The 27,752-nt window shown below is 42.1% G+C and overlaps 2 protein-coding genes across 12 annotated transcripts in view; one reads left to right on the top strand and one right to left on the bottom strand.

The window, feature by feature from the left end:
- Positions 1-5,655, top strand: part of EPB41L5 (erythrocyte membrane protein band 4.1 like 5) — a 60,836-nt gene extending 55,181 nt beyond the window's left edge. For all 4 annotated transcript variants that reach the window (XM_063342172.1, XM_063342171.1, XM_063342169.1 and 1 more), the window contains one exon: positions 511-5,655. In XM_063342172.1, the coding sequence (XP_063198242.1) occupies positions 511-568 (58 nt within the window). In that variant the 3' untranslated portion in view covers positions 569-5,655. The remainder of the gene's footprint in view (positions 1-510) is intronic.
- Positions 5,656-8,384: 2,729 nt separating this feature from the next.
- On the bottom strand, positions 8,385-27,395 carry LOC134518869 (leucine-zipper-like transcriptional regulator 1 homolog). Of its 8 annotated transcripts, none has more exons than XM_063342181.1 (9): positions 27,109-27,395; positions 26,369-26,630; positions 16,807-17,068; positions 15,984-16,063; positions 15,111-15,189; positions 13,485-13,531; positions 11,876-11,996; positions 10,780-10,966; positions 8,385-10,198 (listed from the first exon to the last, which is right to left on the bottom strand). In XM_063342181.1, exons 3-9 carry the CDS (start codon positions 16,967-16,969, stop codon positions 9,754-9,756), a joined length of 1,122 nt encoding a protein of 373 aa, XP_063198251.1. In that variant the 5' UTR covers positions 16,970-17,068; positions 26,369-26,630; positions 27,109-27,395; the 3' UTR covers positions 8,385-9,753. The 8 variants fall into 8 exon arrangements, with proteins under 8 accessions (XP_063198251.1, XP_063198243.1, XP_063198244.1 ...); XM_063342173.1 differs by having other exon boundaries at positions 8,385-10,444; positions 27,109-27,393; XM_063342174.1 differs by having other exon boundaries at positions 8,385-10,444; positions 26,434-26,630; positions 27,109-27,393.
- Positions 27,396-27,752: the final 357 nt, after the last annotated feature.

Below are 27,752 nucleotides of genomic sequence, written 5' to 3'. Positions count from 1 at the left end.
CTGTTCTCAACTAATTATTTTTAATTATCATTTCACGTCAGTTTCTTTCTTCACCTGCTAACACCTTTTAGTACTAGACTGAAATTATGGTACAGATTAATTTTCTGAGAAATCTCTTTACAATGTTTCAGTATCTCCCGGAGGATCGGGAGGGGGGAAATGTCCCCCAGTTATTTCCAAGCTGTAAGGAAGTCGGAGAACAGAATCTGTAGAAACTTTTCCCCTTCCTGTTCCATTCTGCCGTGCTGGTGAGGCAGTGCGATGGCAGCGGTGGTCAGGTCTTTCAGGGAACCTCTTACGGTGCAGGTGGCAACGATGCTACTGCACTGTGTGATGTTGATTCAGTTTGCTCTTCTGCAGGTTGTCCGTTGGTCTCGTTAAATTACATGGGGAACAGCTGTTAAGGCTCTTTGGAACAATACTTGTCTTTTTCTTTTTTAATCCATTATGTCAGATCTTTTTGGAGGAGTGTATTTACAGGACCTCTTTTTTCTTTTTCTTCCCTTTTAGCCCAGTCACTGAGGATGCTACAATAAGAACAAAATGTTTACTCACCACTGAACTCTAGAAGAAGGAGTTTCTGCACTTCCCACCTTGTAAAAACTCCAATCTTCTAACATATCCCCAAGGCATCCTTCTGAAAGGCTTCCTTGGGATCAAACTCTTGCTGAACAGGAGTCAAACAGCCAGCTGGTTTACTAGGATCCAGGAAGAGACTTCTACATTAATTGCAATCTAACTGGAATTACAGTCTAAACGGCATATAAAACCACATGCACGTTTGATCTTCTGCCTCAGAAGAAGTGGAATAACACACTGGAGCTAGTTCTGAACGTGAGGAACAGAATCTGGTTGCGTTCTGCTCACACTAGGTTTAGTCTTACTTACCCTGTGCTGCCTCTCAAGTGTTAAAGGAGAGTGTTCACTGTGATGTTAGGTGTGTAGTTTCCCAGCACGGTGTCCCTGACCTCTTAGAGTCATATTGGAAAGATTAGGAGAACTTGTAGGGCCACCTTGTGGTCACTCTGTGTACGGTGGCTCGCGGTAGTGATCACTGTTACATACAGCCAAGGACGTTTTCTTCTGTGTGATTACTCCTTCTCCTTCCTTCGTTTCACCAACACATACTCTCCTTTTTGGCCTTAAACCCCTTAAAATATTCCTTGCACCTCGTTACAGTACCTGGAAAGAATGAAAATCTAGTCCATCAGTGACCAATTACATTGACTGGATTCGAGCTGCTCATTGCAACCAGGGAAAGGAAGACTAACCTGCCAAACAGCTCATATCGTTAGCAGACCACAGCAGAGGTCCCACATTTTGACACCGATTATTTCATTTCCTATATGACTCAAATACATGCGTTTTAGACTGGAGGTATGTATGTTTTAAATGCTGGAGTAGTGAAGGTGTGAGTACAGCTTACTTCAGGAACTGCTTATTGGTTAGTTTTGTTGTCATGTAGGACTAAGAAGAAAAATAATTTTCTTGTTTCTATTCTATACTGTTTCTGGGTGTTGTTTCCAGGTGCTGTGCTTTGGGAATACTTACCAGGTATGTTAGCGGCATGAGGGTACAACTAGATCAGTTCTTAACACCACCCCGAATCCTGTTCCAAGTGTCATCAAATAGTTATATGTGGAACAAAGAATAGAAAGAATAAGATGAAAACAGGAAAAAAAGATGAAAAGCTCCTGTAAGCAGTTCACTTCTTTGTGGAAGGAAGGTTGGAGCACTTGCAAGAGCATGCTCCACAGAGCTGGTGAAGGCCTTTTGGTGCTCAGGTGAAGTACAGGATACGATGTGCCAGAGATCGTTTGAGCCCTGGGCAGCAGGACCCTCATGTGGACGTGCAGAGGTGAGCACGTGGACCCTGGGGGTGCAGCTTGCGAAAAAGGTCAATGCAGAGTCAGAGCGAGGAGAAATACAGAAGCCAGATGATGAATTCCACATCCAGCAGGGAAGCACAGATGAAGCACCTGGGATCTTTCTTTCTTAGGAAGAGGTTTGTACATATGACTGGGGTTGGAGGATGTTTTCTGCATAGTGCTGCTGTTTATTTATATACATGTGGTTCTTAAAAACAATTTTAAATGTGAAAGTTGGTTCTGAAACCTGTCTGCACGACTTCATTTCTGCACACCGGCTGCCCGCACGTCTCAGTGTAGACAAAGATTTGGACCAAAGCAGTGTGGGTTGTGCAGGTAAGCTGGTGACCGGCTGGGCTGCTTCTTTCAGACTTGGGTGTCCTTACCGCTGCTCTGGTGCTCTTGTTTGCAAGATGCTGAATGAGGGTGTTCGGGAAGAAGCCACGTGGCATTTACATGGCCCACTGCCACTCCTCGAAACCACCGAGGCCTTAATAGAGAAACACAGAAACCACGGGGAGCTCTCAGGGCTCACGTACCAGAGCGGCTCTCTGCAGACAATGATGTGCAGCCGTTGCCTCAAGAACCAGGAGTCAATGCTGGTGGCAGGTGCTTCAGGTCCCCCCCTGCCCCAGCCAGCGCCGGCAGGCTCCCCGCTCCCCAGCCAGAGGGGAGCTGATGCTCTGGACCAGGTCTGTCCTTGTTGCTTCCAGTTGAATATTGGCTTTTTTTATATATATACTTTTAAGTCTGAGCCTTATTGCATATTAAAACGTAGAAGGTTCCTGATTCAACTATCAAATGTCTTAGTCTGGATTAATAATGCAGTTGCTAGCAAAGTTCCTGCAGGAAAAGGGAAGCTACGGCTGCAACAGCCTGCTTCCAGCACAAAGCCAGGACTGTGTGGGGAAACTTGGCACTCGCTATTGATCTGTTTGCTCAGCAGCTGAGCTGGCGTTCGCCAGCTACATGTGTTGGGTTTGTAAATAGACAGAATGCAGTAGCGCTTTCTTGAAGGCGTGTTTGATATTTGACTCTTCCCATTGGGTTCAGGAGCTCTGTGAACTGTCAGCTTGAATCTCTCCCAAAAGCGGAATAACGGGAGTTTACAGTTTTACAGCATTGCGTGTTCAACACCATCCTTACATTCCTCCCAAGCAATCACATACAGCAAATAGCAAGTAAATAACATGTGTGGTGAGTGTGTCCCCCTAAAATCTACATGGTTCCAAGCAGCCAGCTGTTATTTCAGCGTGGTCGAGATAGGTGTGATTGAAAGGGAATGTGGTTTTTACCGATGTGTGCGCACACACAAGAATTTGAGAGGGGCAAGGGTTTTCCTCAACCTTCCTCAACCTCCTCTTCTTCAGAGGACTAATACTTGAAAATTTAATTAAAAATTCAAAATTTTCAACTGTTACACTGGGGACTTGCAATTTCCAGTCGATTTGGGGCTGCAAACCCAACTCTTTCCCATGACATTTCATATGTGGAGCAAATATTCGCTCCATTTAACTCAACGTAGCTTATTTAGCTAACCCAAATCACTGTTCACGTAGGGAGCCTGGCGGGACTAAGGTGCCGCAGTTATGTGGTCTCATCAGACACACAGGTGCGTGTCTGAACATCCTGTAGTTCGGCATCACTATTTTGCTTTAACACTAGCGGTATCGTGCTGTATCACGACTGGCAAACAGGTAACAGAGCATTACTCATCACCTGCGTATCAAACACAAATAGGTATAATAGTTCCTACAGTTAAATGTTGTGAAGTATTAATTAATGCCTGTGTGACACTGAGAAAAGGGGCTTTTCTTACTATTGTCATACTATTGACTGATTGGCTGTAAGGTCCAATTATCCTCTAAAAGGTTTTTTTTTATATATATATTTATTTAAAGAGATTTATAAATAAAACTTTTGTATGAATCTGTTGTTGGGATGCTGGCTGGTCTGCCGACCACCTAAAAGCTTTAAGAGTTGACAGGAATGAATAAATGCATCTTCTGTTACAGGCATTCGGAAAAAGCCAGCTCCCTGGTTTAAAGAAAAAAAAAAAGAGTCTTTTTTTTTCCCTAAGAGAGTTATCCCCTATTGACTCACTGACTTACTAACCCCTGTCCCAGCCTGTTCCCCTTCACTGGCCTTGGACCCTTCTGCTGTGTGCGCACGTAATGCTGATCAGAGATGGATGCTTTTGTTTAACTCTATAATTAAAAAATGGTAACTTAAACTAAAACCATAAGTGATTGGATCTAAAAGTAAAAGTGATTTTACTCCAATTATACTCTGTAAGTGATTGAGTAAAAGATTTTATAGAAATCTTAACATTTCGAGTAACAAGAAAACCCCACCCCGTATCTCAAAGTGATTGATCTCAGGGAGATGCTGGATCTCAGAGCTGGGTTTCAGTCTCGCCCATTGAGTCCAACGGGAAGAGCCCAGAGGCGGCACGTGCCGAGTGCCAATAATGGACTTACAAGGTTTTGAAACACATATTAAAATGTGGGAGTTCAGGCCCTCTTCCACTTGAATTAAGGGAATCCCTTCCTTAGTTCAGTGGTAATGCTGTTTAATATTGGCAAGTCGTACGACGTAAAATGACTGCTTCCCTGGTAATCAGTCATGGTTAATGAATTAGCTTGAATGTGTTCAATTTTAAACTTAAATTCCATGTATACTTTGTCAAAGCCAGAGAGTGGTGTAAAAGCTATGTTTTGGACAATCTTTTGGCCACAACTTTGGCAAGAAAACTTGCAGCACTGGGAGGAGCTCGGGTGAACAGTCCAGTTACGTTTGGGTCTCTTCCCACACACTATTTTTCAGCCGTTGCCTGTTATGCCTTTGCCCGCACCTTGCTCCTTCTCGTTTCTTGAAGCAAGGGTGAACTGTTGAGATCAGCGTGTCCTTCACAGGCAGCACTGGATATATTTTTCACATTGTGACATATTCTGGTACAACCCAAATCTCCTATAGATCAAGCGTTAGCAGCTGTATTTCCTGGCCAGTTGGCAATTAAAGCTCTATCTGGGCACGTAGAGTGTTCGTTAGTCTGGAAAGTTGTAGTACAATTATATAGCTGTTAGACATGGCAATGTCACAGCTTTCAAATGCAGCTGGACAATCATAACTTTTTATACCAAAAAATAAAAATAATCCATGCTAATGGCCTTCCAGTGACGCAGGTGTAATCCGCGCGTGTTTGGTCCGAGTGTTGGCACCGTAGACACTAGTAGAAGACCCTCCCCACCCCGCTCAAGTGGAGGTAGAGCTGGCGCTGCCGTGGCCGTGTGCGCCCGCTGGAGGTGGGGAGTGGGTGCTCCCCCTGCGGTGAGCTGGGACCCTGCGCAGCAGGAGCTGCGGGGTTCTCCTGCAAAACTCGCCTCCTTTTTACTGTTTGGCTTGAGCGCTCTGCTTCATAAACACACACGCCCCACACACACCTATAACTGGACAAATTTATTTTTAAAATACGTAAGGATATTTTTTTAGCTAGAATTTTTTTGGTTAAAGCCACACTAACTACTGTATTTTTACCTTTTATATGTGAAGCTTGGCAATAGCTCTCAATGTATAATTTATTTGTTGTTTTTTTATAAAGCGAAGTGGTACCCTCTAGCTTCTGTTTCACAACAATAGCGATGTATGAACTGTTTTGGGCACTGCACTGAGATCTGTATTGAAACTGTACGTGGGAACAAGAAGCTGTGATTTGTAGGCCACTACACATTCTTGAAATGTTTATACTGTAGTTCTGTCTCAAATATACCACGTCAGCGCAAAAGTCTCGCAGAGTCATCTTTAAGCACAGCTGCGTTACACTGGGGTGGCGGTAAAAGACGGGTGGGTTGGTTGGGACTTGGGGCTGTGCAGTTGGGGCCGGTGGGCTACTGCACTCCTGAAATCAAAGCCAAGGGTGCGCAGCAGACGCCTGCTTCCCCACTTCCCTGCTGAGCCCTCACTGGCCTCAGTTCAGCGGGTCTCTGGGGCGGTACTGTCTCTACGCTAAGGTCTCGGCAGGACCTGTCTCCATGCTAAGGTCGCTTGGCAGCTTCTAACAAAGAGAAGGGTACCTGGATTGGAGAGAGATTTGTAAACTCATTTGGGATGTCAAAACTGCAGGCCATGTTGTAAACTTAATCTGTTGCCAATTAAAGCGTAACTTAAGAAGGCATCTAACTGGCAGATAGATGCTGAAGAATTAAATGCCTTCTTTCCAGAAGAGCCGAGACTGTCCAGGAGGACTGGCGGGTGTTCAGTGGTTTTGAAAATCCAAGTACCAAGGTGTGTGTCCAGAAAGGAACCTTGAACCTCCCAGCGTAATTTCACAACACGCATTCGAAAGCACGTGCGGGTTAGTGGGGCAATCTTCCTTCTGTTTCCAGTAAGGGGACTGGTCTATGTTTTGCAGTACAGTGGTGCTAACGATTGTTTAAAGGAAACTTAATTTCCAAACCCTGACTGGTGAAATGCTTAAGGAGGCAGGAAAGGGCAACCAAACCATTTGATGATCATCTTCTCAACAATTAATAAACTTCGGAAAGTATCAAAAGGGAGGGAAATAATTCCATCCTAATGACTAAGCTCATAGAAAGGCATTTCCCTTGTGGCATAATTTGTTGTGTAGGTCAAACTACGATCCCAGTGATAAGTCGCTGAATTATTCTTCAAATCCATTTATAACTCAAAACAATGAAAGATGTTTGCTATAGATATTTTTTTATAATTAAAAAAACCCTCTTTAAATGTCTGCATTTTAAAAGAAAATCCGTCTGCTATTCATGCATTTTAATGTTCAGAAACAGTGGTAATTAAAGAGGGTTTGTTGAGATAGGCCGATAGATTCGCTCTCTTTTCTGTATGATTTATGATACAACAGTGCATCTCGTGTCTCCGATGAGATTACAAAAGAACGTTGCATCCTTTTGCTTTGATTCTATGGACTGAATTAGACCGTGGGCCTATCAGATACATACGCAAGCTTCCCTTTTGTTCAGAGACGTTTTAAAGCAGCGAGCTTCAGTGGCAGCCCCTTCAGTCTGTGCCCAGCCAAAGATGATGTCTTTTGTTTTGTTTCTAAGTAGTTGCCATTAGCTGGAGTAATTCCATTCATTATTTCATGCAGGCCACCACAGAGCTTTCAGATGGCGGCAGCTTTTAGTCACTCACTTGGGCACGGGATGAATTCTCATTAACTGATACAGTTATGGAGAAATAGCGTAACCACATCCACAAAGGCTCTTCTCTTCCCCTGTGAAAAGGTGACTGCGATGGATAGAAGTGTGCCAGGAAAACGGGAGTGAGGCCACTTGGGGTGCTCCAAGACCCCCATTAAGTGTAATTGCTAGCATGGGTTCAGTTTTGAAAGGGAAGATGGCCCAGGAAACGTGATACAGTGGTAGGAGCAAGGATTGTGCGCCTCGGTCTTGGGTACCGAGGCTCACACGTGCCCAGAAGGGCCGGGGTGCCAGGCTGCAGTAGCTTTGCATCTCAAACCTCATCCCTTCCAGCTTGAGCTCGCCCTTGTTTTTATAAAGAGCTGGGTCAGCAAGGGGAGAAATAGCCCCAATGGCTTCAGTGGAGTCCGCTGTAGCGGACAGTCCCGCTTCCAGGACTGGAGCTCCCTTCTCTCCCATAGTATTATCGGGGATTAGCTGCGGCTCAGCCTCCCGCAAGCGAGCCCTGAGCCCACCTCTGCAGCCACAGCCCCTTCCGAGCTCCTGTGCACCCCATGTCCTGTGCAGGGGCTGGGGGCAGCCGGGCCCCTGTGCCACCGGGCTGGTTTGAGAGGCTTAGGATCTCTTGGGTGAAGAAGCTGGAGTGGTGCCGAAGGCGCTGGTGCAGCCACCTGACTTGGCAAGCCGGCAGAGGCGAGGGGAGGAACCGGGGGAGATGGGCACCTTCTGCAAGCTGCTTTTTCTTCCCTGTGCCAAGCCATCGCCTTTGGGCTGGCTCATGTCCTGCCTGCGTTGGCTCCAAGTAAATGTTAAACCCTTCGTGGGGCTGCCAAAGGAAAGAGAGTTTTGGGGGGGAGGAAGAAAGGAATGGCGGAGGCTGGATGGCATTTTCCTGGGGCTCTTGCACGTCCCCAGGATACCTGTCCCTGCCAGGAGGCCTTCATGTGACTTGGAAAATCACTGGTTTATTGTTGCCCTTTCCAGTTAAATTTCCTTCCCTCATCAAGCCTTGATAAAAGTCTGTAGGTTACAGCAGCTCTCACTGGCTAATGCCAAAACAGACATGTCCGCCAGCAAAAGACAAACCTGCTGCTGACTTAAGACCGCAGTGCTCTGTACGAGCCCAGCCCTATTGCTCTGTGAAGTCCTTTCCTACCGGGCTCCTCTAAGTGGGCGATTCCCCATTCCTGGAGGAGAAATTCAAAGCCTGGGCAGCCCTTGAGGCTGGCTGAAGTGCCAGGAGGTGACCGGGGCCTGCGGGAGTGTGTTCCTTGTTCAGAAAGGTAAGGTCTTTGTTCATTTTGAAAATGTAAATACATATTTTAAATTCATGAAAGCTCAGAAAACGAGCACACGCTGATCAGAAATGCAGCAGGCTTTATTCATATGTCAGCAGCACACAGTCCTCTCTGTTTCCAAACAAAGGTCGCAGAAGGTCCAAAGAACTCTTTAAGTTGCTTTTTGTGAACTCATTTCTAATTTTCCTGTTGAATTCATGTGACAGCTACTTGTGAAGAGATGATGAACGTATCTGTAAATACTCTCACTTAAAATTAATTATTCCTATGAAACTTGAAAAGTTTCAGAACTTTCAAATGTTCAGAAGTATTAAATCACACTTTCCACTGATTTCAGACATCAGCATCTCTTCTTACAGAATGCTGAAGTTCAGTCAGAGGGCCGTTATCTTATTAACTTCTATGGAAATAAATGCTTGAAATGCTGGACAATATTATCTTTCAAAAAAAAAAAAAGGCACTTTTTCTTTTCAACAAATCAAAACCATACATGAACTCAGGAAGTACTAGTATAGAGGGGAAGCGTGTAACAAACACTACGTATGTTGACAAAGCAGAGAGAGATGGAGTTGTAAAAGCAGAAATCCCTTTATGACTATAGTCTGGGTTACCAGTCAGAGCAGCCTGTGTCTCGTGCCGCTCCTGTCGAGCCTTCCTCTTTCTTTTTCCAATAGAAACTCAAAACCTTTTGATCCTGCGCTCAGTCATTACACTACCGTTCGCCGGGCAACTACTTTGTTCTTCCGGGTGTCATGGGCTTCCTCTGGTCTGATGTTGCACATGATTTTCAGGGGAACTCGAGGCTTCACTTCTTCAGGGCGTGATGCAATCCTTGAATATCTTCTAGATTTCACTTGCTAATTTGTCCGTTGGGTTTCTTCTTTGTTATAGGCCATCTCATGTTGCAAGTACCTTGTGCAAAGAACATTCTCTGAAGAAAACAAAATCTTAAACGTCTTAGAAAATGTTACCATTAAGATTCATTGACCGTAACATGCACAAACTTGATTTAAATACAGTTTTATGGGTGGATATTTATTTCTTATGTCAGTGCAGAATGAGCAAGGTTTGCACCTGGAACGGCAGTTACAGAGCCTGCAGGGGTTACTTCTAGTCCTGATTTTCAAGGCAGCATCAGCCACTGCAATTTGAAAGAGTATTAACTGACCAGAAGAAAAAGTAACAAAAAGAGCAGCATTCCAACAAGGTCCTCTCAGAAATGGCAACTTGCATGCAAGTTGTGACTTAAATATATGTTGTTCACGTTGTAAAAAATCTGTTCACAGCAAATATGAGAAGGTTTAAAGTTGTTTTGTGCTGATAGGAAACTGAAGGCAGTTGCAAGCAGTTGGTTTACCACCTACTGGCACGTTGGTGGAAATTTACAGTTTCGCTTTGCAATCGAAGCGATCACAGGCTATCAAACTCCATTTGCCAGAATGAGATCTCGGAGAAGCTGGACAAAGGTTTACCCCCGATGAGCAGCAGCACATTGGTATCGCTGCTAACTTCATCCGCAGCGGTCACGTGCTGACAGTCGGTTCCTTCCTCTTCTCCCACAGTCTGGGCAGCAGCAAGCGTCTCTTTTTCTGAAGAGACAAAGAGACGGCGAGACTTGTCCTTTGACAAAATGCCCGTTGCTCTGTTTGGGTCCAGTTCTGCCTCTGAAGTGGTTTGAAATGCACAGAAGCCCCCTGGCTCCAGAGGCAAGCTAAAGGTTTTCATTTCGATGGCGTTGCTTTCCTCGTTGCTGAACGCTCGGTATGCAGGCTGGTGACGGAAGTAGTTGCAAAAATGAGTCTGCTTTGGGATGGTCACCAGCTGGTGATGGTCCTTCTGCTTACTCTTCCAATGGCTGGGGAATGTATTAGTGAAATCTGAGGTAGATTGGAAATCAACACCAATTCCTAAGATGCTGTGATACATTTTAGGAGAAAAGTTTGCCTTTGTAGCACTACTTAGCTTCTTCCATGTCTGCGTATGGAAATGATATTTCCAGAGGTCACCATTAGGACAGGAATTTGAAATCCCTCCACCAAAAATCAGCATAGAGTCTTTGAAGACTATTGAAGCATGACCTACCACTGGAGCAGGTCCTTGGCTAAACGTAAGAGAAACCAGCAGTTAAGGGGAGACCAAAAAACTGACACTGATTTTAGCCTCTATTTTCCTTTTGACTCAAGAGAATGACAGCTGAACAGCTGCACTGGGACATCAAAATGACACTGCTGACAGCTGCGTCGACACGTTGCCAACAGGTCTTCCAGGCAAAGCCAACTGGAGCCCCAGGGATCCAGCGGTGCTATGTCTTGATCTGAACGGTTCCTACAACCACCAAAAGGGCAACATCTCCCTCTCTGCCTGCACGCATTATCAAATGGTAGGACTAATTCTCTCTTTCTGTGTTAATTTTGTGTAACAAATAGTATAGTTTACCTTGTTCTGATGTTGGACCAGCTGCTGCTTACAAAGTCCCACTTCCATAAGTCCTTCTGTTCACTCAGCCCCATGAGTCCTCCGAAGAGGTACATGCCCGTGTGATAAACCACTGCTGAGTGGCCGTGCCGAGGTCCTGGGCCAGTATGGTGAGATGGGGTGGAAATGCACAACCATTTTCTTGTATCTGAAAGCAAAACATTAATTTGTAGATGTACCAAATTTACCCTAGCATTCGAGAAGGGATTTGTTTCAAGAACAAAGTAGCTATTCTGTTGGAGAATAAGGGTTTCTGCTCTAAGCTTACGACAATGTAAGCTAACTGCTTAAATTCTGACACTGAAAAAGTGCATTTAAAAAATCAGTTTTGAAATAAACTTTTAATGAAAATGTCAGATGCTGTATGACAGATGCCATGGAAATTTTATTTACAGTGCAGTTTTTCCTACGGCTTTGTTAATTCATTAACTCTGACATGGAAAGATAATTTCCTGGCTGTAAGAAGGAAACTCAGTCAACAAAAACATTCCCTCATTAATGTCTGTGCTTATTCTCCCTGTGAGGGAATGAAGGATGAGATAAACCATCATTCATTTCAAAATAGCAACTGAATGGCCACCAGATAACAAAAGCTATCCATTTAGGAAGTCTCTGGGAATCATCTGGTTTGCAACCACCGGATTAGTAATGAATATGCTAATGAAACCATCTCCTGTCAGGTTTGGCTCCCCATGGTCAATTCTAGATTTGAGATTCAAAAGATGTCATTAATAGGCTGAAGTCAGGGTCTCTGCTGCATCCGAAAGTTTTTGGTAATCCTTGAAGAACTTAGTGAATACTAAACAAAACATTCTCCCTGATTTTCAGCTCTAAAACTGGCAAATACTGCAAAACTTCTTCCAGTATAATACAGTCTAATTCACATCAGATGGGCACTAATTTAATTGACAGAATTCACAACTGACCGCTGCCAAACATAAGCCACAACTTACAACATTTCTACTGATAAGAATTTTCTTAACAGAGCAAGCCATGCTGTCCTGCAGCAGTCGCTGTTTTTACACTGGATCAAAACCTCATTGTGCTTTTAGCTTACCAAAATGGAAAGTCCAAAACTCCTGTGAAATGCCTCTGATGCCGAAGTATCCCCCGTAGATGCACATGCTGGAACGGTACACTACAGCACTGTGACCTTTTCTGTTAGTTGGTGCTGAGCTCTGAAATGGTTTAATAAGAAGACAAAAAACAGTTAACAGATGAAGGCATCTCAGTAGAAATTAATATCTTGGGAATGTTCCTAAGTAATGAAAACCATGGCTTTGGGTTCTGTTAAACTTCTTTGCAAATACAGCGTAAACCCACCACTGAAGATTTGTAGGAGGCAAATACAAACCATTCTCAAATCTAAGCAACTCTCCCTTTTTAAGTCCACCACGATATCCCATGCCTGCAGCCTCCTCCTGTCTGCACTCACATCAGGAGCGCCGCTTTCACAGCTACTCCTAGGCACGGCGTCAGGACATGTTGTAAATATATCGGGCAACTCTGGGGAATATAACGGGGGATGTAGACCTTTCCACCATAAAGCACGGCCTTTCCACACTGAGGAAACATTAGTCCCAAGAGTAACTCTCACTCATCTCGCTTGGTGTGGTTTTGCCCCGCCAGAAGCACTAGTCCATGCCCAGACCCTCAGCAGGAAACCAGGTGGTTCCCGCTGCGCCCGCAGTGGTTTTCAGCGCTGCTGAGCCTTGAGGACCCAAACCCGGAGAGGCCCAGCTAAAGCTGAAACAAAATATAAAGCAAGTGTTTGGTTTTGTTCTTCTGTTGTTCTTTGGTTGTTTCTTCTCAAATAGCCTTTTTTTTTGGGAAGGGGGACAGGCGAGGAGGAGGAGGGAGACACATTCTCTATACTCAGTTTAGAATAATTACAAGAAACCATTTACTCCTATATATAAGGAGTTGATACATAATTCCATCATGTTTGTCGTACATAAACAAAATTTCAGCAACCATATAACAGCTTCGTCCCTGCAAAATGACCCTGCAGTCCCAAACGTTCTCTTGACTCCTTTGCCAAGCACAGCTAACCACAGTAGCAACTGTGTCACATCTTAACAAATGTTTTGTGCAATTTCATAGTGTAGTAACATCGTGAGGATGAAGTTTCAGTAGCAAAAAAGAAGTTATTCCTTGTATGTAGTGATACAGAACCAATGTCATGAGACCAAGACATAAAAGCTTCCACTGAGGTTTCATTTAGAAGTGGCAGCGTCTTGGTGAGTCCACGTGTTCAGACTGAAGAAATGAAAAATGCTGCAGCACTTCACTTTTCAAAATCTATTAGTGTGACTGCCAATCTGTTTTCACAACGCTGCTTTTAAAAGCCCAGACTTCATGTATGGTTGCAATATTCCATTTAAGATTAGTTTTCTTGATAAGGATTTCAGAAAAACAGAAGCAGTAGTAGAGGAGAGGACTTAACTTCTTATATAGGACTTAAATTTTCAGAGCAGTATTTTTAAACACTGTTTTAACGAAGAAAAAGCCTTAGTTATTGAAAGTGCAAAGAAATAAAGTATAGCCACATGTCTCTGAAGAGATAAGATTGGAACTGTTTGGGGGAACATATTTCAAAGCAATCTGTTTAATCAACAAAGCAACAGGCATTTGATTCACACATTCACCACTTCCTGGCTCCTTACCTCAGTCTCTGCTGGTACGTTACGGCACTCTGTCCATCTTGCGGAATCTAGGGGATTGTTTTAATAAAGCGCAGTTTATATCCCAGACCACAAGAGGACACTCCTCCAACAATAATTTTTCAAATTACAGATCTAATTTTCAAGTAAATCTCATCCTGGTGTTTTCCACTGACAAGGATGAAGAAATCCGCCTCCCACTAAGACAGCAGTACCAAGGGACTTACAGGAGACATAGTTTAAAAAAATTTTCTGTATCCTTATCTGATATCGAATCACAGAGATACCATACCGTATTTCCTGTCTGCTACAGCTAAATTTCACAATGCAGAAATAATCTGTGATTTTCACCATTTTCCAAACTTGCAGAATCCCCAGATTTACCGATGGATATACGGCTCCTCCTATTTCTTATGTAAACCTTATGACAACAGCCTTCTTTTTCTTGCTCCTTTTCATAGATCCCTTAAAAGTAGTCCTCAATTAACAGTCAAAAAATCACTGATCTATGATCACCATGAAGGAGTGGAAATATCAGATACCCAGCATCAGAGGTAGAACGAGAAAGCAGTGCAAGCTTACATTAATAAAAGCTATGCTTGCCAGGAAAGATTTTAAATAATGAACATGAAAGAATTAGACATGCAACAAATTTTGAACAAATACTTCCCAATTTTCACTGATAAACACCGTAAATAATAAGATGCTTTCTCCTATGAAATATACTCTACCTGAGGATCTCCGTTCTTTCAGCAGGTAAGTATTTCAGACAAATGGTGTAAAACAAAGAAAGGATTAAAACAACACCCATTTACTTAAGGTTACGCAGTGAAGCAGCAAAAGAGGCCAGGAAACTTAAATCTTGGTCTTGCCACAGGATTTACTGGCTCAAGAAGTAATCAATATCTCTCTCTCTCCCCTCTCCATCTGACAGCAAAATAAGCAGCCACTACTATAATACACAGTGTTTCCAAAAGGAGAATATATAGTGTATGACGTTGCTATTAAATTCAAATGTTGCACTGCTTTAATTAAAATACATGCTTAAAAGATCCCAAATGTTTGTTCTTAGGGGAAAAACACAAACTGTGTTATGAAATGCTGATGTTAATTTCCCACCTTCTTATTTAATTATACCCCCTTTTTTCCAGTTCCATCATTGCTGTTGCCAGTTTATGTATTTCTTCAGTAAAAATACAAAATGAGATATACTTTACTGATCTACTTTCTTCCATAATAAAGCGAAAAGCTCAGTTTTAAAAATTTATGTAATATAAGGAAAAAACTTCAAATATTATAAAATATTATGTATAATAATAATTGGGTTTTATGATCAAATATTAAACTTCTGGGGGGGTTGGGGGGAAGGAATGGAAATTCTGAGACCTTAAAACACATAAAACTTTCCCATAAAATAATTTCTAATTAAAGTAAGAGCCTAGTCTTTGATAGCTTAACAGCCTAATATTAGGGGGAAAATATGCACACGGTTTTACACACATTTTACTTCTTGGAAAGCCTAGGGAACGCTATGTTACAAGCAGCAGCAAACAGTTTTGTTCTTACTCTTTATTAGTACCTATAGGCTTGGAATGTCCCGTGGAAGAGACTGGCTATTGTGTATCATACCAATGTTATATATCCAGAGAGGAGTTTTTGCTTGCGTGAAGGCAGAGTCCACCATCCCACCAAAAACATACAGGGTGCCCTGCGAAATGCAAAAACATTTTTCACTTACAGGTAGGCATACAGCATAAAAATAATTTTTAAAACAATTCTTAAACGAAAAGGCTGCCATCACCAAAATATAATTAACAATAATGCATATGATGATCTATAAACAATTCAAGAGGCAACTGCAAAAAGCCACCAACTTTTAATCATGTCTTTATCCTCTCCCAGTAGGAAACCCCAATGAACAGTGTGCTGTTTTAACGGGAACGGCATTCCGGAGGCACTCACTTCCTTGTCAATCTGGAACAGCTTGAGGGATGTGGATCTCGAGCTCTCGGAGTCATTGCGCAGGTAATATTAAATTCTATGTGTTTGTAGAAAGATTTCATTGCGTCGCAGCTCCTGATATCCTAAATTCTGCTTTCCCCTCACAGGCAAAGCTGGAATTCTTATTTGCCTTCACTTCCCCATCCCTCTTCTATGCAAGTTCTTAAGTGAATGTTTTTATGCTGTAGCTTATCATGCAAATGAATTCAGAGCAACTGTTACAACTAAGTCAAAGAATGTGCTGCCAAGGTCTTTATTGTGTATTACTAGTATGTACTGAGCGTTGACTGAGGAAATCAGGGAGATGCACACTGCTGCAAAGCTAAAACACTGTCACTTTATTCAGAAAGATTCCAAAACATTGGTGCAGCTACATCCATAATTGTACTGACATAAAAGTGTTTTCTGGGTTTAGTACATAATAATCTACGGCACTTTATTTCATTGTATAGCAGGAAATAAAATATTAGGATATGGACAATATAAATCTTTGCATACTACCTTATACGCCACCATTGAATGTTCTTCCAGTTCTTCTGGAGCATCTCTTGGGCAATCCAGCATTTCCCATTCATTTTTCACTATAAACCAAAGTTGAAGTTAAGACCGCCGTGCACTCAACACATAAACATTAGGGAAAAGGTGAAAAGAACAGCTTTGAATTGGCTGTACTGATGGAGTCAATGGGCGAAAATTAAGTGTTTTGTCATCTTTCCTCTCTGTTAGTTCAGAAGACTGAGGCACTTCCCTTAAGTATGTGCATTTTTTCTTAAATGTAATAGGTTGATTTTGTTACTGCTTTTATTTTAATGCTATACTGTTACCTACATCAAACCCCAACTATTCCATGAGCATTAACCCCAGCAGAATTTTATGTTTTATTCTAGCAACAACAATTAAACAGGGAACATCATACATTCCGTCAAAAAATACAGTGTCATATTTGATAGCGTGTTATTAATATATTCTTACAAGGTATTGTATTCATGTGTTTCCTCTGTGCACTTTTACATGCATAAACTATTCCCATGTTAAAGAGTGAATAAAGCTATGTCCTTGATATCCATTGCTAGAACTAAGATATTTTAAATGATTCAGTACTTCTGGTAAAAAAAAAAAAAAAAAAAAAAGGAACTGAACTGAAATAAACTTTTCAGGACAAACACACACCATTTGCCCAAAGAACAAAATCCAGTTTATCCATCATTTTGATGGAGAGACTTTAAATGGGGATAATCTGTTAACTACGGAGTATCCCAAATTTCATGATGACTGGATGTAGAATCTCTTTAACCCTGGCATACAAGAGAAGGGGCAAACTTACCTATATTGTATCGCCAAAAATCCCTAAGACTGGTGGTGTTCCGCCCTCCATACAGATAAACAAATCCTCTGCAAATAATGCAAGCATGTTTATATCGATCGCAGGGAGTGGGCTTCTTTTGGGGTGCAGATTTCCAATCACAGTGTGTAGTTTTTCCTTTCATGCTGCCAACCAGGATTGTATCCAAATATCAACTGCAAAGGACAGCCATGTCAGGGGAGGGTCCCAGAACATCAAGGAGAGGGCTTAAACTCTGCTTGGTCTGTAAAAAGACAAAAAAGTAGTTTCAGATTTAAAAAGAAAATGAAAATTAAAAGAAGATAGAAAAAAAGAAAAGTCCATGTCTTATGATAAAAAGTTACTGTGTTTTTTCATTCTTATCAAAAACAACCTGACAATTTTGGCCATAATATAGGCTAACTCAAGTAAAGCATTTGCAATGACGACTCTCAGAGTCTTATATCAGCAAGACCAGGGCAGGTACATTCCTGGAACTGAATGTTTTCCACAGAACATCAGCGAGCTGAAGCGATAAACTGCAATACTCTACGTTTGCAATATGGTAGAAACCAAGGCTTGCTCTTTTTCACTATGGAAATGTACTTAAAACAAAACTGTACTTAAAACAAAATTCTGAAAGAGTGAATATTACAGATGAAAGTAATGCATTAGCAGTTGTCCAGAATTTATTTACTTTCATGTGTAAACCAGCTGAAATTAGGATACGTCTGGAAAAAAATTACACTATCCCTTGACTTGCCACAAGATGTCACTGTGTTCTGCGAAGACAGAAGTACCAAACCCAACCTCTATTAATCCTCTTTAAAATATATCACGGCCAGTGTTTTGAAGATTATTTTATGAAGTACTAAAAAAAAAAATAATAAATCAGCACTAGGCCAAATTCTGGGATTTGTCTTGGTAATGTGTCTGAGGTAACTGAAGTGAAAGCCAGATTCCAGCCATATTGAGGACCTAGGATGGAAACGGATACGTAACAATCTGTCAGTATGGACACACAATTAACTCCTAGGTACTGCAAAGTAACGCCTGTTCTTCCACAGTTCCAGTGTTTTCTGCATTTAACTTCTCTAGTTTAAGTACGCATGTATTTATCATCCCAGTGGATAAAGTCACGTAACTCTCAGCTCAACATAATGATCGTGCACCAAATCCATTCTTTTGATTTGAGACTATTTCCAAGATAAATCTGATAAACGTATGTCTACTTGGCACAATTACTTATAATTAAAAAAAAAAAAAAAAAAAAAAAAAAACAAAAAACACACAACAAAAAACCTGACAGCAGACATACCAAATTTGTCCTGGATGTAGAGCAATAAAACCATTTACATCCATAGAGAACATTCATTACAGCTGCTGCCCACAGCCTTCCTGAGTAAAGCAGTGACAAGGCTGGAAATTTTCCCTCCATCTCCTCAGAAATGGGATGAGAGTAACAAAGCTATTAAAAAGTCTGGCCATTTCACATCACAAGCAGCAGCGTAGGCACAGGCATTGGGGCCATCCACCAACTTCCATCTTAATGCATCGGGGTCTTCAGCCTATGTGTGCCGAATGAACACTTTTTCAAAGTAGCCACTGTGCGGTACTCAAAGGCCATCTTCTCTGATGGTTTCATCTTAATCTTTTGGTTTCCCAGGTTAATTCACAAGGACACTGCATAAAAGCCTCAACCACTTCCAGGTAAGGTTTGAAATGTAAATTGTTTCCCACATATGGTAACTGAAAATTTCTTTAGGCCAGAGCAGTTACTTAGAAATACGGCAATGACCAGTTTAGATTAAACGAAGGCTTCTCCCTCAAATCTACATGCAGGTATTTTTACTATATGTATTGCCACTGTATAACTTAAGACATATGAACTGTGCCTTGAAGTTCATTGCATAAAACTGTATTTAGCTATATATATGCCAGCAAAGGTCAACATAAGCACTGCTCACCCTGTGCATATCTTATTACAGGATGAGGCAGGATGTACCGAGATACTGCACAGTATCCAGATCGCTATCAAAAGTTTACGTGCTATAAAAAGGAAAGATCAATGTTCTCTTGGATTTAATGATAAATGAGCAGTTAACTACAGAAGAAAAAAAAATTATAAAAGATTTCTGTAAAACCAGTTTGTATGTCCATAAACATGCTGAATAATGGTGCCCAGCTAAATAACCCTTTATTTAATAATTTTTCTATGTACTTCTATAATAAGCCTTCCTTTTTATTTTTCTCTCAGGATCCTGCATGTCTTCTGTTTCACTGCTACACTGGAAGCAACATTTTTGTTTCCCAGAGTTTTCAGTATTCTGCCTCTGTGCCAACACCCATTGTCTGGAGAGGTTTATCTATGAAGCAGCACAAACACATACCCCCTGCTTCAAAGTTTTCTCCTGTCTTCAAGGATTCCCTTGTTTTCAAAAGCCTGGATTTGTCCCAGGCAAATTCACGAGCTATCCTTCCCTCCACCCATTAACAGCAAGGATCCTCACTGTCCCTTCATGCCATCGTCTTCTTCAAGGCTCTGGCAGATCAGCTGGTACATGACTGCTCCGGTTTGCTGCTCCACCAGGGGCAGAGGCAAGGTGTGTATCCAAAACTCTGTCACTCCACAGCCTGCTGCGCTGCCTACAGTGGCCATTCCCACACAGCCCCTGCTGTAGGAAGTACCTGGCAGCAAAGTACCAGTGTAAAATCTGGGAGGAAAGGTGGCCTTTGCACCTTAAATTACCATTTAAGCAGGTAGAGTATCTGGAGCTGCTGATACTCTGGAGCTGAGTCTGCAGAGCTAGCTCAGGTGTAGATGTCTTAAGCGCTCACTGCATGCTGCTTCAAAAGCTAGCTCAAGGCCAGAATAGCAGTAGCCTCCTATACTGGCAGAAAATGAAGACTGGTATTTATTAAACTCCCTCTTTAAAAATCACATTGATTGGCTCCATCAAGCTTTGCTGAGCTGGTGACTGAAACACCAGATGACCAGGGCCGGTACCACACATGGTATAAAGCGCTTTTTGTAGCATGCATATTATCCCAGGTGCTTGCCTTTTCTGCGGTATTGCCGCTGCTATTGTCCTAAAAATACCAAGTGAACTGTAGCCCAGTATCTTTGTGATTATTACTGACATCTCTGTTAAACATACCAGAAGTTAGGACACAGCCTTTATAAAATATGAACAGCTTAACTGTTACTTCGATTCCTGAAATCACAATAACTACAGTGAGACAACATGCTACAGTGAGATGCTTCAGATATTAAATATTCTATTTGCAAAAGGGGTAGGTCTGTATTTTCACTATATCTGAAATTTGTACTTATTGCTATTTATTCCCAAAGGAAGTGAGCCTAGGAAGTGTTTGCAAGATGAATCCTTACTGCATCCCTCTCTTCAGGTGTTCACAGAGAAGTCCAGGGGGGAGTTGCACATAATTTAAGGAAAAACAAAAATTACAGTAAAACAAGCTATAAAAGATACATTCATATTTCATATTAATATGAAATGCATATGATCTAATTTATCTCTAAAATTTACCATTTGTAAGACTGGAACAGATTTAGTGACAAAAACATGCTAAAGAATCTCTTGTAGCATATTCTGACAAGAGTAGTATTGCATTAATTGCATTAATCTCTTTATGCAAACCAGTACTGTAAGCTATTACTGCAGAAAACTGAAGTATAATCTTTTTATGATTTGTCTGAAAGAATACAAGATTGGCAGCATTTACAAAGGTTGTGCATTTCTCTTTTCCAGGGGAATTAGCAGCTATAAAGTAGTGACGCATTATAGGTGTGTAAGTCCATAATACTTTATGGCATGCATTGAAAAGGGAAAAGCAGCTGAAGACATGAAACACGGATTCTCTCCCTAACTCTGCCAAAGCTTCTCTGTAACTGTGGCCAATTCATCTATTTACTTCCACAGTACTGGGGACAAAGACACCTCCTTAGTAAAACAATTCAAATTTGCTGATGCAGTGCTGTGTGACAGTAGCAAGGTATTACTACTATTGATATAATTTAATGTCAAAAAGGTGATAGGTCTCTGCTATTAATACTTTACAAAGGTAAAATGGGCTTGTCCCCTTGAGTTTTGTTTTTTTTTCACAGCTATAAAACTGGTTATTCCTCTTCCTACATATTTCTCTTTGTTATTCTTCCTACAAACCTTGCCTCCTATTATACAAACACTCAGAGAAGAAGACAGCCCTGACTTCATATAGTAGATTAGCCACAAAATCCTGTCCACTTGTTTATCTACCCCAGCTGAACTCTGTAAGGCAGGCGAGCAGGATGGGATAACAAAAGGCCAATCTGGGATTAACTGAATGGGTGTCTCTTCCCAGTCACACCTTCTGAGCATCAACTGACCCTTGTGAATCACAGCCATTTACTCTCTCAGCATAAGGCATTCTTGGAAGTGGACCTACAATCACTTAAACAGATCCGTTAACAAACTGCTTCATTTCAGAGTTGGGGAAAAAACAACCTTCAAAGTTGATCTTGAATCTTGCCTTTCATCACTGGTATTTTGAACTACAAACTTGACTCCTGCATTGCCTTTCTCTAGAACCAGACTCACCAAAGTTCATCTACCGCCTACCTTAACAGTCCTGTTTCCAACGAAAAACTGCTGCTCTTCTGAGAACAACGTCACTGAGCAATATCCTCTGTGTCACGCAACACTGACCTCAGCTTCAACTTCGTACAAGCAAGCAAGACCAATTATCCAATAGGAAGCTCTAACTTTAGCAGAATTTTTTAAAAAAAAAAAACCCAAAAAGACAACTCAGAACATTTTTATCCAAGTTTTTTTTTTTTTTCAAAAACAGCTGTAGCACACACAAAAAAATGGCTGCTGCTCTCCAAACTCTTCTGCCATTTCATTCTAAAAATAGCTCCTGTGCAATCAATCCCAATTGTTAAACGGCTGGAGGAGCTGTGAGACAAGGACCTAAAGAGCTGCAATTAGCGTGGTAACTATAGCACAGTGCTTATCAATTAATGGCGCCACACTACTGTTTCATAATACAAATAATTCAGGAAATGTAGAAAGACAGGAATTACTTCAGGAAATGTAGTTTATATGTTCATTATATAATTATTTATATTTCTATTAGATGTGGTTTCTCAGACAAATGGATTTATTGATTTAAAGTATTACTTAAATAGATCTTCATTAAAGCCTTTTCCTACCTTTTTCTGCCTTGGTCCCCTGATTCATTTCCATCTGTTTTCAATATACTTAGAAGTTTCAGATTTAAAAGGATCGAGCCTTTTGAAATATAATGAGATACGAAACCACTCACATTGGGGGGAAGAAAGTAGGAAGTTTTGGTTTTTTCTGTTAATGACACAGTTTTCTGAACTCAACCCTTGAACCTTTCCATGCAGAACACTCTATTTTCTTATTGGACAACTTGATGTTTTACTGCTCGTCAAAAATAATAACATTCCTCACTTTACTTATCTTAGAAACCTTTGCTTTAGTGGTGGTTTTGTTGTAATGTTTGCTCCAATGGGACTGTCTGCATGAATAAGGAGGAAACTTTGACTGAAGACGTGCAATGCAGTTACAAAGTTCTAAAAACAAAACCACTTTGTTTAGAGTAGTTTAGAGAGTAGAGGGGTTTTTTTCCAGTGTATCGCATTTACTTGCAATGCTTTACTATCTGTCGTAAATTTTAGTATCCTCAGGTTTCCAGTTTTATTATTTCCTAAATTCAAGTTATTATGAACTGTTTCTCAGGTGGGTTTTGTTTTTTGGTTTTTTTTTTTTTTCATTTTTTCAAAATACAGGAACTAATTCTCAGAGATGCTCAGCTTCATAATTTCAACCTGAAAGACCAGAATGGCCCTACGAATATAGGGTATCTGTAATATTTCTGTATTATGAGAATTCTGAATTGAAATAAGGGTCTTGCTTTGCTACGTGTTGTAAAACATGCAGTTACTACATGACTGACCTTACAATTGAAGTAGTCAAGACAAAAGGAAGGAGATGGTAAATGGTGTTTGTTCTTACAGGGGGAAGCTGAAGGACAGAAAGAGGATTTGTAAAATGACAAAGCAGGGGACGCAGCTCCATCCCGATTTCAGGGTTCAGAAAAATGACAGGTACTTTCAAGTAAAACAATAACACCCCTGTTGACTTCATAAAGCTTAGAGTGGACATGCTGAAAATTTACAGAAAATTAGAAAGGCTTTTATGTTGAATAACTTATTTGAATTTTAACAGGTTTAGGGTAGTATTCTTAAACATTATCACTGTTATATTTCAGTGCTTCAGAACGCTTTTTGTAGTGAACAGGTATTCCAAAGGAGGCAACTCTTCCACAAGAGTCATGTATGATTACAGTTTGTATGTACTGTACACCTATATATTTAACTACTGCTTCTGGGGTGTGCAGTCCCAGACCACCGAGGGCACTGGCACCTTTACTGCAAAACAGATGAGAGCATCACAAATGCTCTTGTGAACAGCTGTCCGCCTGTTTCTGGAGCTCTGCAGGTAAGATATCGCACTTCTTCAATACAGATCACATTAACATTAAAGCTCTAATTTCACAATTTCAGAATAAATTTATATGTTTGCATATAATTGCATAATTAATTTTTGAAAATTTAAATTATTAATATAGTCTCTTTGGGTTTTTTTCTAGAAGCTTTTGCCCACAAATCCTTTATGTTCATTACTGTGTAGCATTACTCGATCTCTATTACAAAGAGTTCTTAAGTAGTAATAAACATAAGAATATATTAAATAAAGAAGTATAAATATATCCAGTTGTATTTTCTCTGTGCTAGGTATATTTCTCATTTTTAAGTAAACAACTACAACTTGATTTGGGGTGATACAGTAAATATTTAATCTATTTCCCAAATATAATGGTGGTGGTGGTTCTGGAGAAAAGAAATTCAGTACTTAAAATATTTCTTGGATTGTTACATCTTTATATACAACGCTAGTATATGAATCAGGAAATCACCTTTGTCACTGTATTGAAGTAAGCCTTGTATTACAGGCAAAAAATAAACATGTCTATATTACCTTACTTTCACAGCTTATTTTCCTTAGTAAATTAAAATTTTAGTTGTTTGGGATTTGCTGGGCTTTTTGTTGTGTGGGGTTTTTTTTAAGAAGAATGGGGCTTTTTCATAAAAAAAAAAAAAAGAAAAAAGAATATATAGTTTTGAGTAGTAGATCTCCCAGGGTAATCTGTTAATTATGACTTCCAGAACTGCAGCTTATCATTTGTCTACAACCCAGCTTTGAAGTTTCTGAGAAAGACCTGCCTGAAATACACATCTGTAGGTGGCACAAGTACAGCATGTTATGGACTTATAAATCCAGTGCACCAGCCATGCCTGATCAGAAGCTTATGCTGATAATAAATGCGAGTGTGTATGGGTTTTGTTTATTTTTGGTCCTTAATAGACTATTTGCTACAGAAATCTAATCTGCTTTTCAAATCTTATTTAAGGTCTCGTTGCTGACCTCATCCATAGGCATGTCAAGAGCTCATTCTCTCTTGTGGTCTTACCATATAACTGGGATAAACACCCTGCCTGTGAAGTACCACTGCAGCAAGATGACTCTTTGGACGTTAGCTGAGACAAACAGGTAATTTTTCAAGTTCTTGATATGGCAGAGGGAGAAAATACAGTTCCTGGTCCTCACGCTTCAAGGTAAAAGAAATAAGAAACTCCAACCATGTTCACAGGGCACTCTAAGATGTATTTGGCCTTTTACCCTTTCCTTGGAAGTAATCTGTACTGTCACCACTGGAAACAGGTCATTCTAATACATGGGTCATCACCTCTTCCCACCAGAAATAGCAGTTTTTAACATTCCTAGAAGGCATCATTTTGGCAATTTCAGAAAAACTTACTAGTTGGATTCTTTCATGCTACAGTAGGTAGATGCCCTGGAGATTCAATGTAATAAATCTGTACTTAGGTGTGACTGTATGCATCTTCTTGACAGCTCGTGACCTGCTGTTGAAGCAACTTCAAAATACTTTATTTCCTAAGGGAGACTCTACTTGCGCTAATTCACAAAATTTTCTAGGTTAGGAAAAAAGACTCTGGTTGACAAAGGAGTCAGTGGCTACCCAGTCTGGCTACTCTCCTCAGGCACGAATTAAGAGTACTATAGTATATACTTGACAGCTGAGAGTACATCAGTGAAAAGCTATTATCTTCCATAGAAAAAGAGGATGCACTGAATTTTACTTCTTTGTTCCTTTTTCTCAGTCAGGGAATATAAAGAACATCTAATAAAACACTCAGCCACACTTACAACTTAATGCCACACTTCACGGAAGACAGACGATGTGTTTTTCTTGTCCACAAGATATTTTGCCCTTAGATGAACATGGAGCAATGGGGTAGAGAAGACAGACAAGGTTATGAGAATAGCAGAAGCTGCAGCTTGAAGAAATATGAGGGAGGAAATAGAGGGCATTTGGCAATGAGAATAATAAAATGTTCCAGCTGGCAAATATTAAAACATCCAGATATCATGTTAGCATCAGTATGAATTTAGATTACACAGTATGGGAGAAGTCATGAGAGACTTGCGTGAGAAAGAATCAGATGGCACAACTGGAAAGATTGTCAGTAATGACTGGAGGAAAAACTGAGTACAGAAAGGATCTTTTATAGGGAAGATGAATTTACACAGTCAGGTGAAAGATGCTTGCATAAAGACAGATGATACAATTGCATAGCTGGAATAGACTGCATAGAGAGGAATAGCTGGATTTTAGTCTGGCAAGGAAAACAAAGGTGTCAGGCGGGCAAACAGTAATAATAACTGTGGTGGTTCACAATAACCTTGATGCCAACAGTTACTGGGCTTCACTACCAAATGGAAAAAAACCAAACCCACATAATTTCAATATATAAAGGAGACAGAAAGCATATGAGTAACTTTACACATACACGTTGTCGCTCCAAATTCAAATGGAATTACTCATGTGAATAAAAGCAGTGATATGCATGAGCCTGCACAATGTAGCCTAGATACCAGAGCAAAAGAAGGACCAACTCTTTTGTTAGAAGTCTGAAAAAATGTTTTGCAAGCTGTTTTCATATTCAGACTCCGAATGACAAGGGTCCATTTTTGACTGGAGCTTGGCTTTCTGAAAAATCCTCACTCCCAGCTAACGTAGCCCAGTATTCATCCCAAGCCAGATGCACTTTGGCTTGGGTTTTGGATGGTTGCATTTCATTGTTTGTCTTTTGCTCGATAGAAGGCATTCTGCTGCTTGATGCTCTTTGATTGTGGCAAAGGGAATGAGCAAAAGGAGGGTGGTGAATCTCCTAAACTGGAAGCAAGGACAGAAGAGCTCTGGCTCGCCCTACCACAGACCTCCTGCGCTGCATCACGGAAGTCGCAGGTCCCCTGTCCCCAGCGATCTCCTGGCTGCAAAGTGCTGACGCTGCTTCCTTCCTTTCATGTACTTTGTTTTGTTTCGTACCTTTAGACGAAAGCAACTTTGTATACAACTGCACACAGCTGTACAAGCCTACAACTGTGCTTACCAAAAGGCTGTCTTAAGTGTTCCCTGTGCTGCTGTGTGTGCGTTAGAGCGGGTCAGTGCCCTCACCGCCTTCCTTCTGCTCCCCATCTGTGGGTGTCAGCGCTGGCCTCTCAGGTGCTGGCTTCTCCTTGTCGAGCACCAGGGTGGCTCTGGCTGTAGCAGGTGCCGCTGGGGCCCACCACCCTCCTGCTGCGCCCCAGCCAGGCCTCACCTTCTTCCCCTCTCCTGGTGCTGCTGCTCACCACATCAGATGGGGTTTGGTCCTGATGGGACATGAAGGAAAAAAGAAAAAAAAAGAAAGAAAAATCTCATGAGCCTGTATTTGGTCAGGAGTCCCCCTGCGCCCACTGACTCCCCTCAGGTTTGCCTCCACAGGGGGACACCCTGCAGGCCCCTCAGCCCAGGCACCTCACAGGGGGACACCATACCGTGCACGCCCCTCATCCCAGCCGCTAAATGGGGACACAGACCCCCACACCCCCAACCCCGGAGAAGAAGGAGGGAAGGATCCCCCTCGGACGGCCCGCCACACAGCGGGACCCGAGGCCGCCCACCCCCAGCCGGGAGCAGGGCCCCTCCGCCCGGAGGCCGCCGGGCAGTGCGTGAGGCGAGGGGCGCTCCGAGGGGCGGGGAACAGGCCTGTCCCGCTTGGCCGCCACCACCCGGGAACGAAACTCCCTCCCCGGGGCAGCAGCCGACAGCCTCCGCTCGCCTCCTCCCTCTCCCCGGGCTCCCTCTCACCTCCCGAGGGCGGCGGAGCCGGCGGCGACCCCGGGCCGGGCGGGCGGGAGGCGCGGCCCCGGCCCCGAGCCTGCGCGGCGGCGCGGAAGCGGCTGGGTGCGTTGCCGCCGGCTGCGGCTCGGCCGCAGGTCGGGAGGGGCTGGCGGGTGTCGCGGCCCCCTTTAGCGGGGGCAGGAGCCTGTGGTGCTGGGGGCCGCGGGCTGCGAACGCGGCCGGGAGGAAGGTGCCGTAGTCGCTCACTGCCCTGGCACGGCCCTGTTATTCGCGGGTGATGTATAAAACCCTGTGTCGGGCCAGAAAAAAAACTTTTTTTTCTTTCTTATTTTTGGGTTGACGTTGGGAAGGGGGAGCACGGAGGGCGGCTGTTTGTTTCTGCGCTTGCTTCCAAGCCCTTTTAAGTCAGTATTTAGCCCAAAGATCCCTCCTCAGAGCCGCAGCCCCAGAGCTTGCTCCGACTTGTGTCCTTGGCTTTCTGCTCATCGCCTTCCACGGGGTTTGCTTGGGGTTTTTTCTTTCTGTTTCTCCTTTACAGCTACATAAGGCTTCATAAAACAGTCGGGAATGAAACTCCCCCGCCCACACGTGCCTCTCTTTTCCATGCTGACATGTTTTCCTGCGTTCGGGTGGAGGCTACTACTTCTTCC

Source organism: Chroicocephalus ridibundus, chromosome 7 (genome assembly GCF_963924245.1).
Source record: "Chroicocephalus ridibundus chromosome 7, bChrRid1.1, whole genome shotgun sequence".
Taxonomy (NCBI): domain Eukaryota; kingdom Metazoa; phylum Chordata; class Aves; order Charadriiformes; family Laridae; genus Chroicocephalus; species Chroicocephalus ridibundus.
Note: the sequence above shows the minus strand (reverse complement) of the source record. Positions and strands in the feature narration are given on the sequence as shown.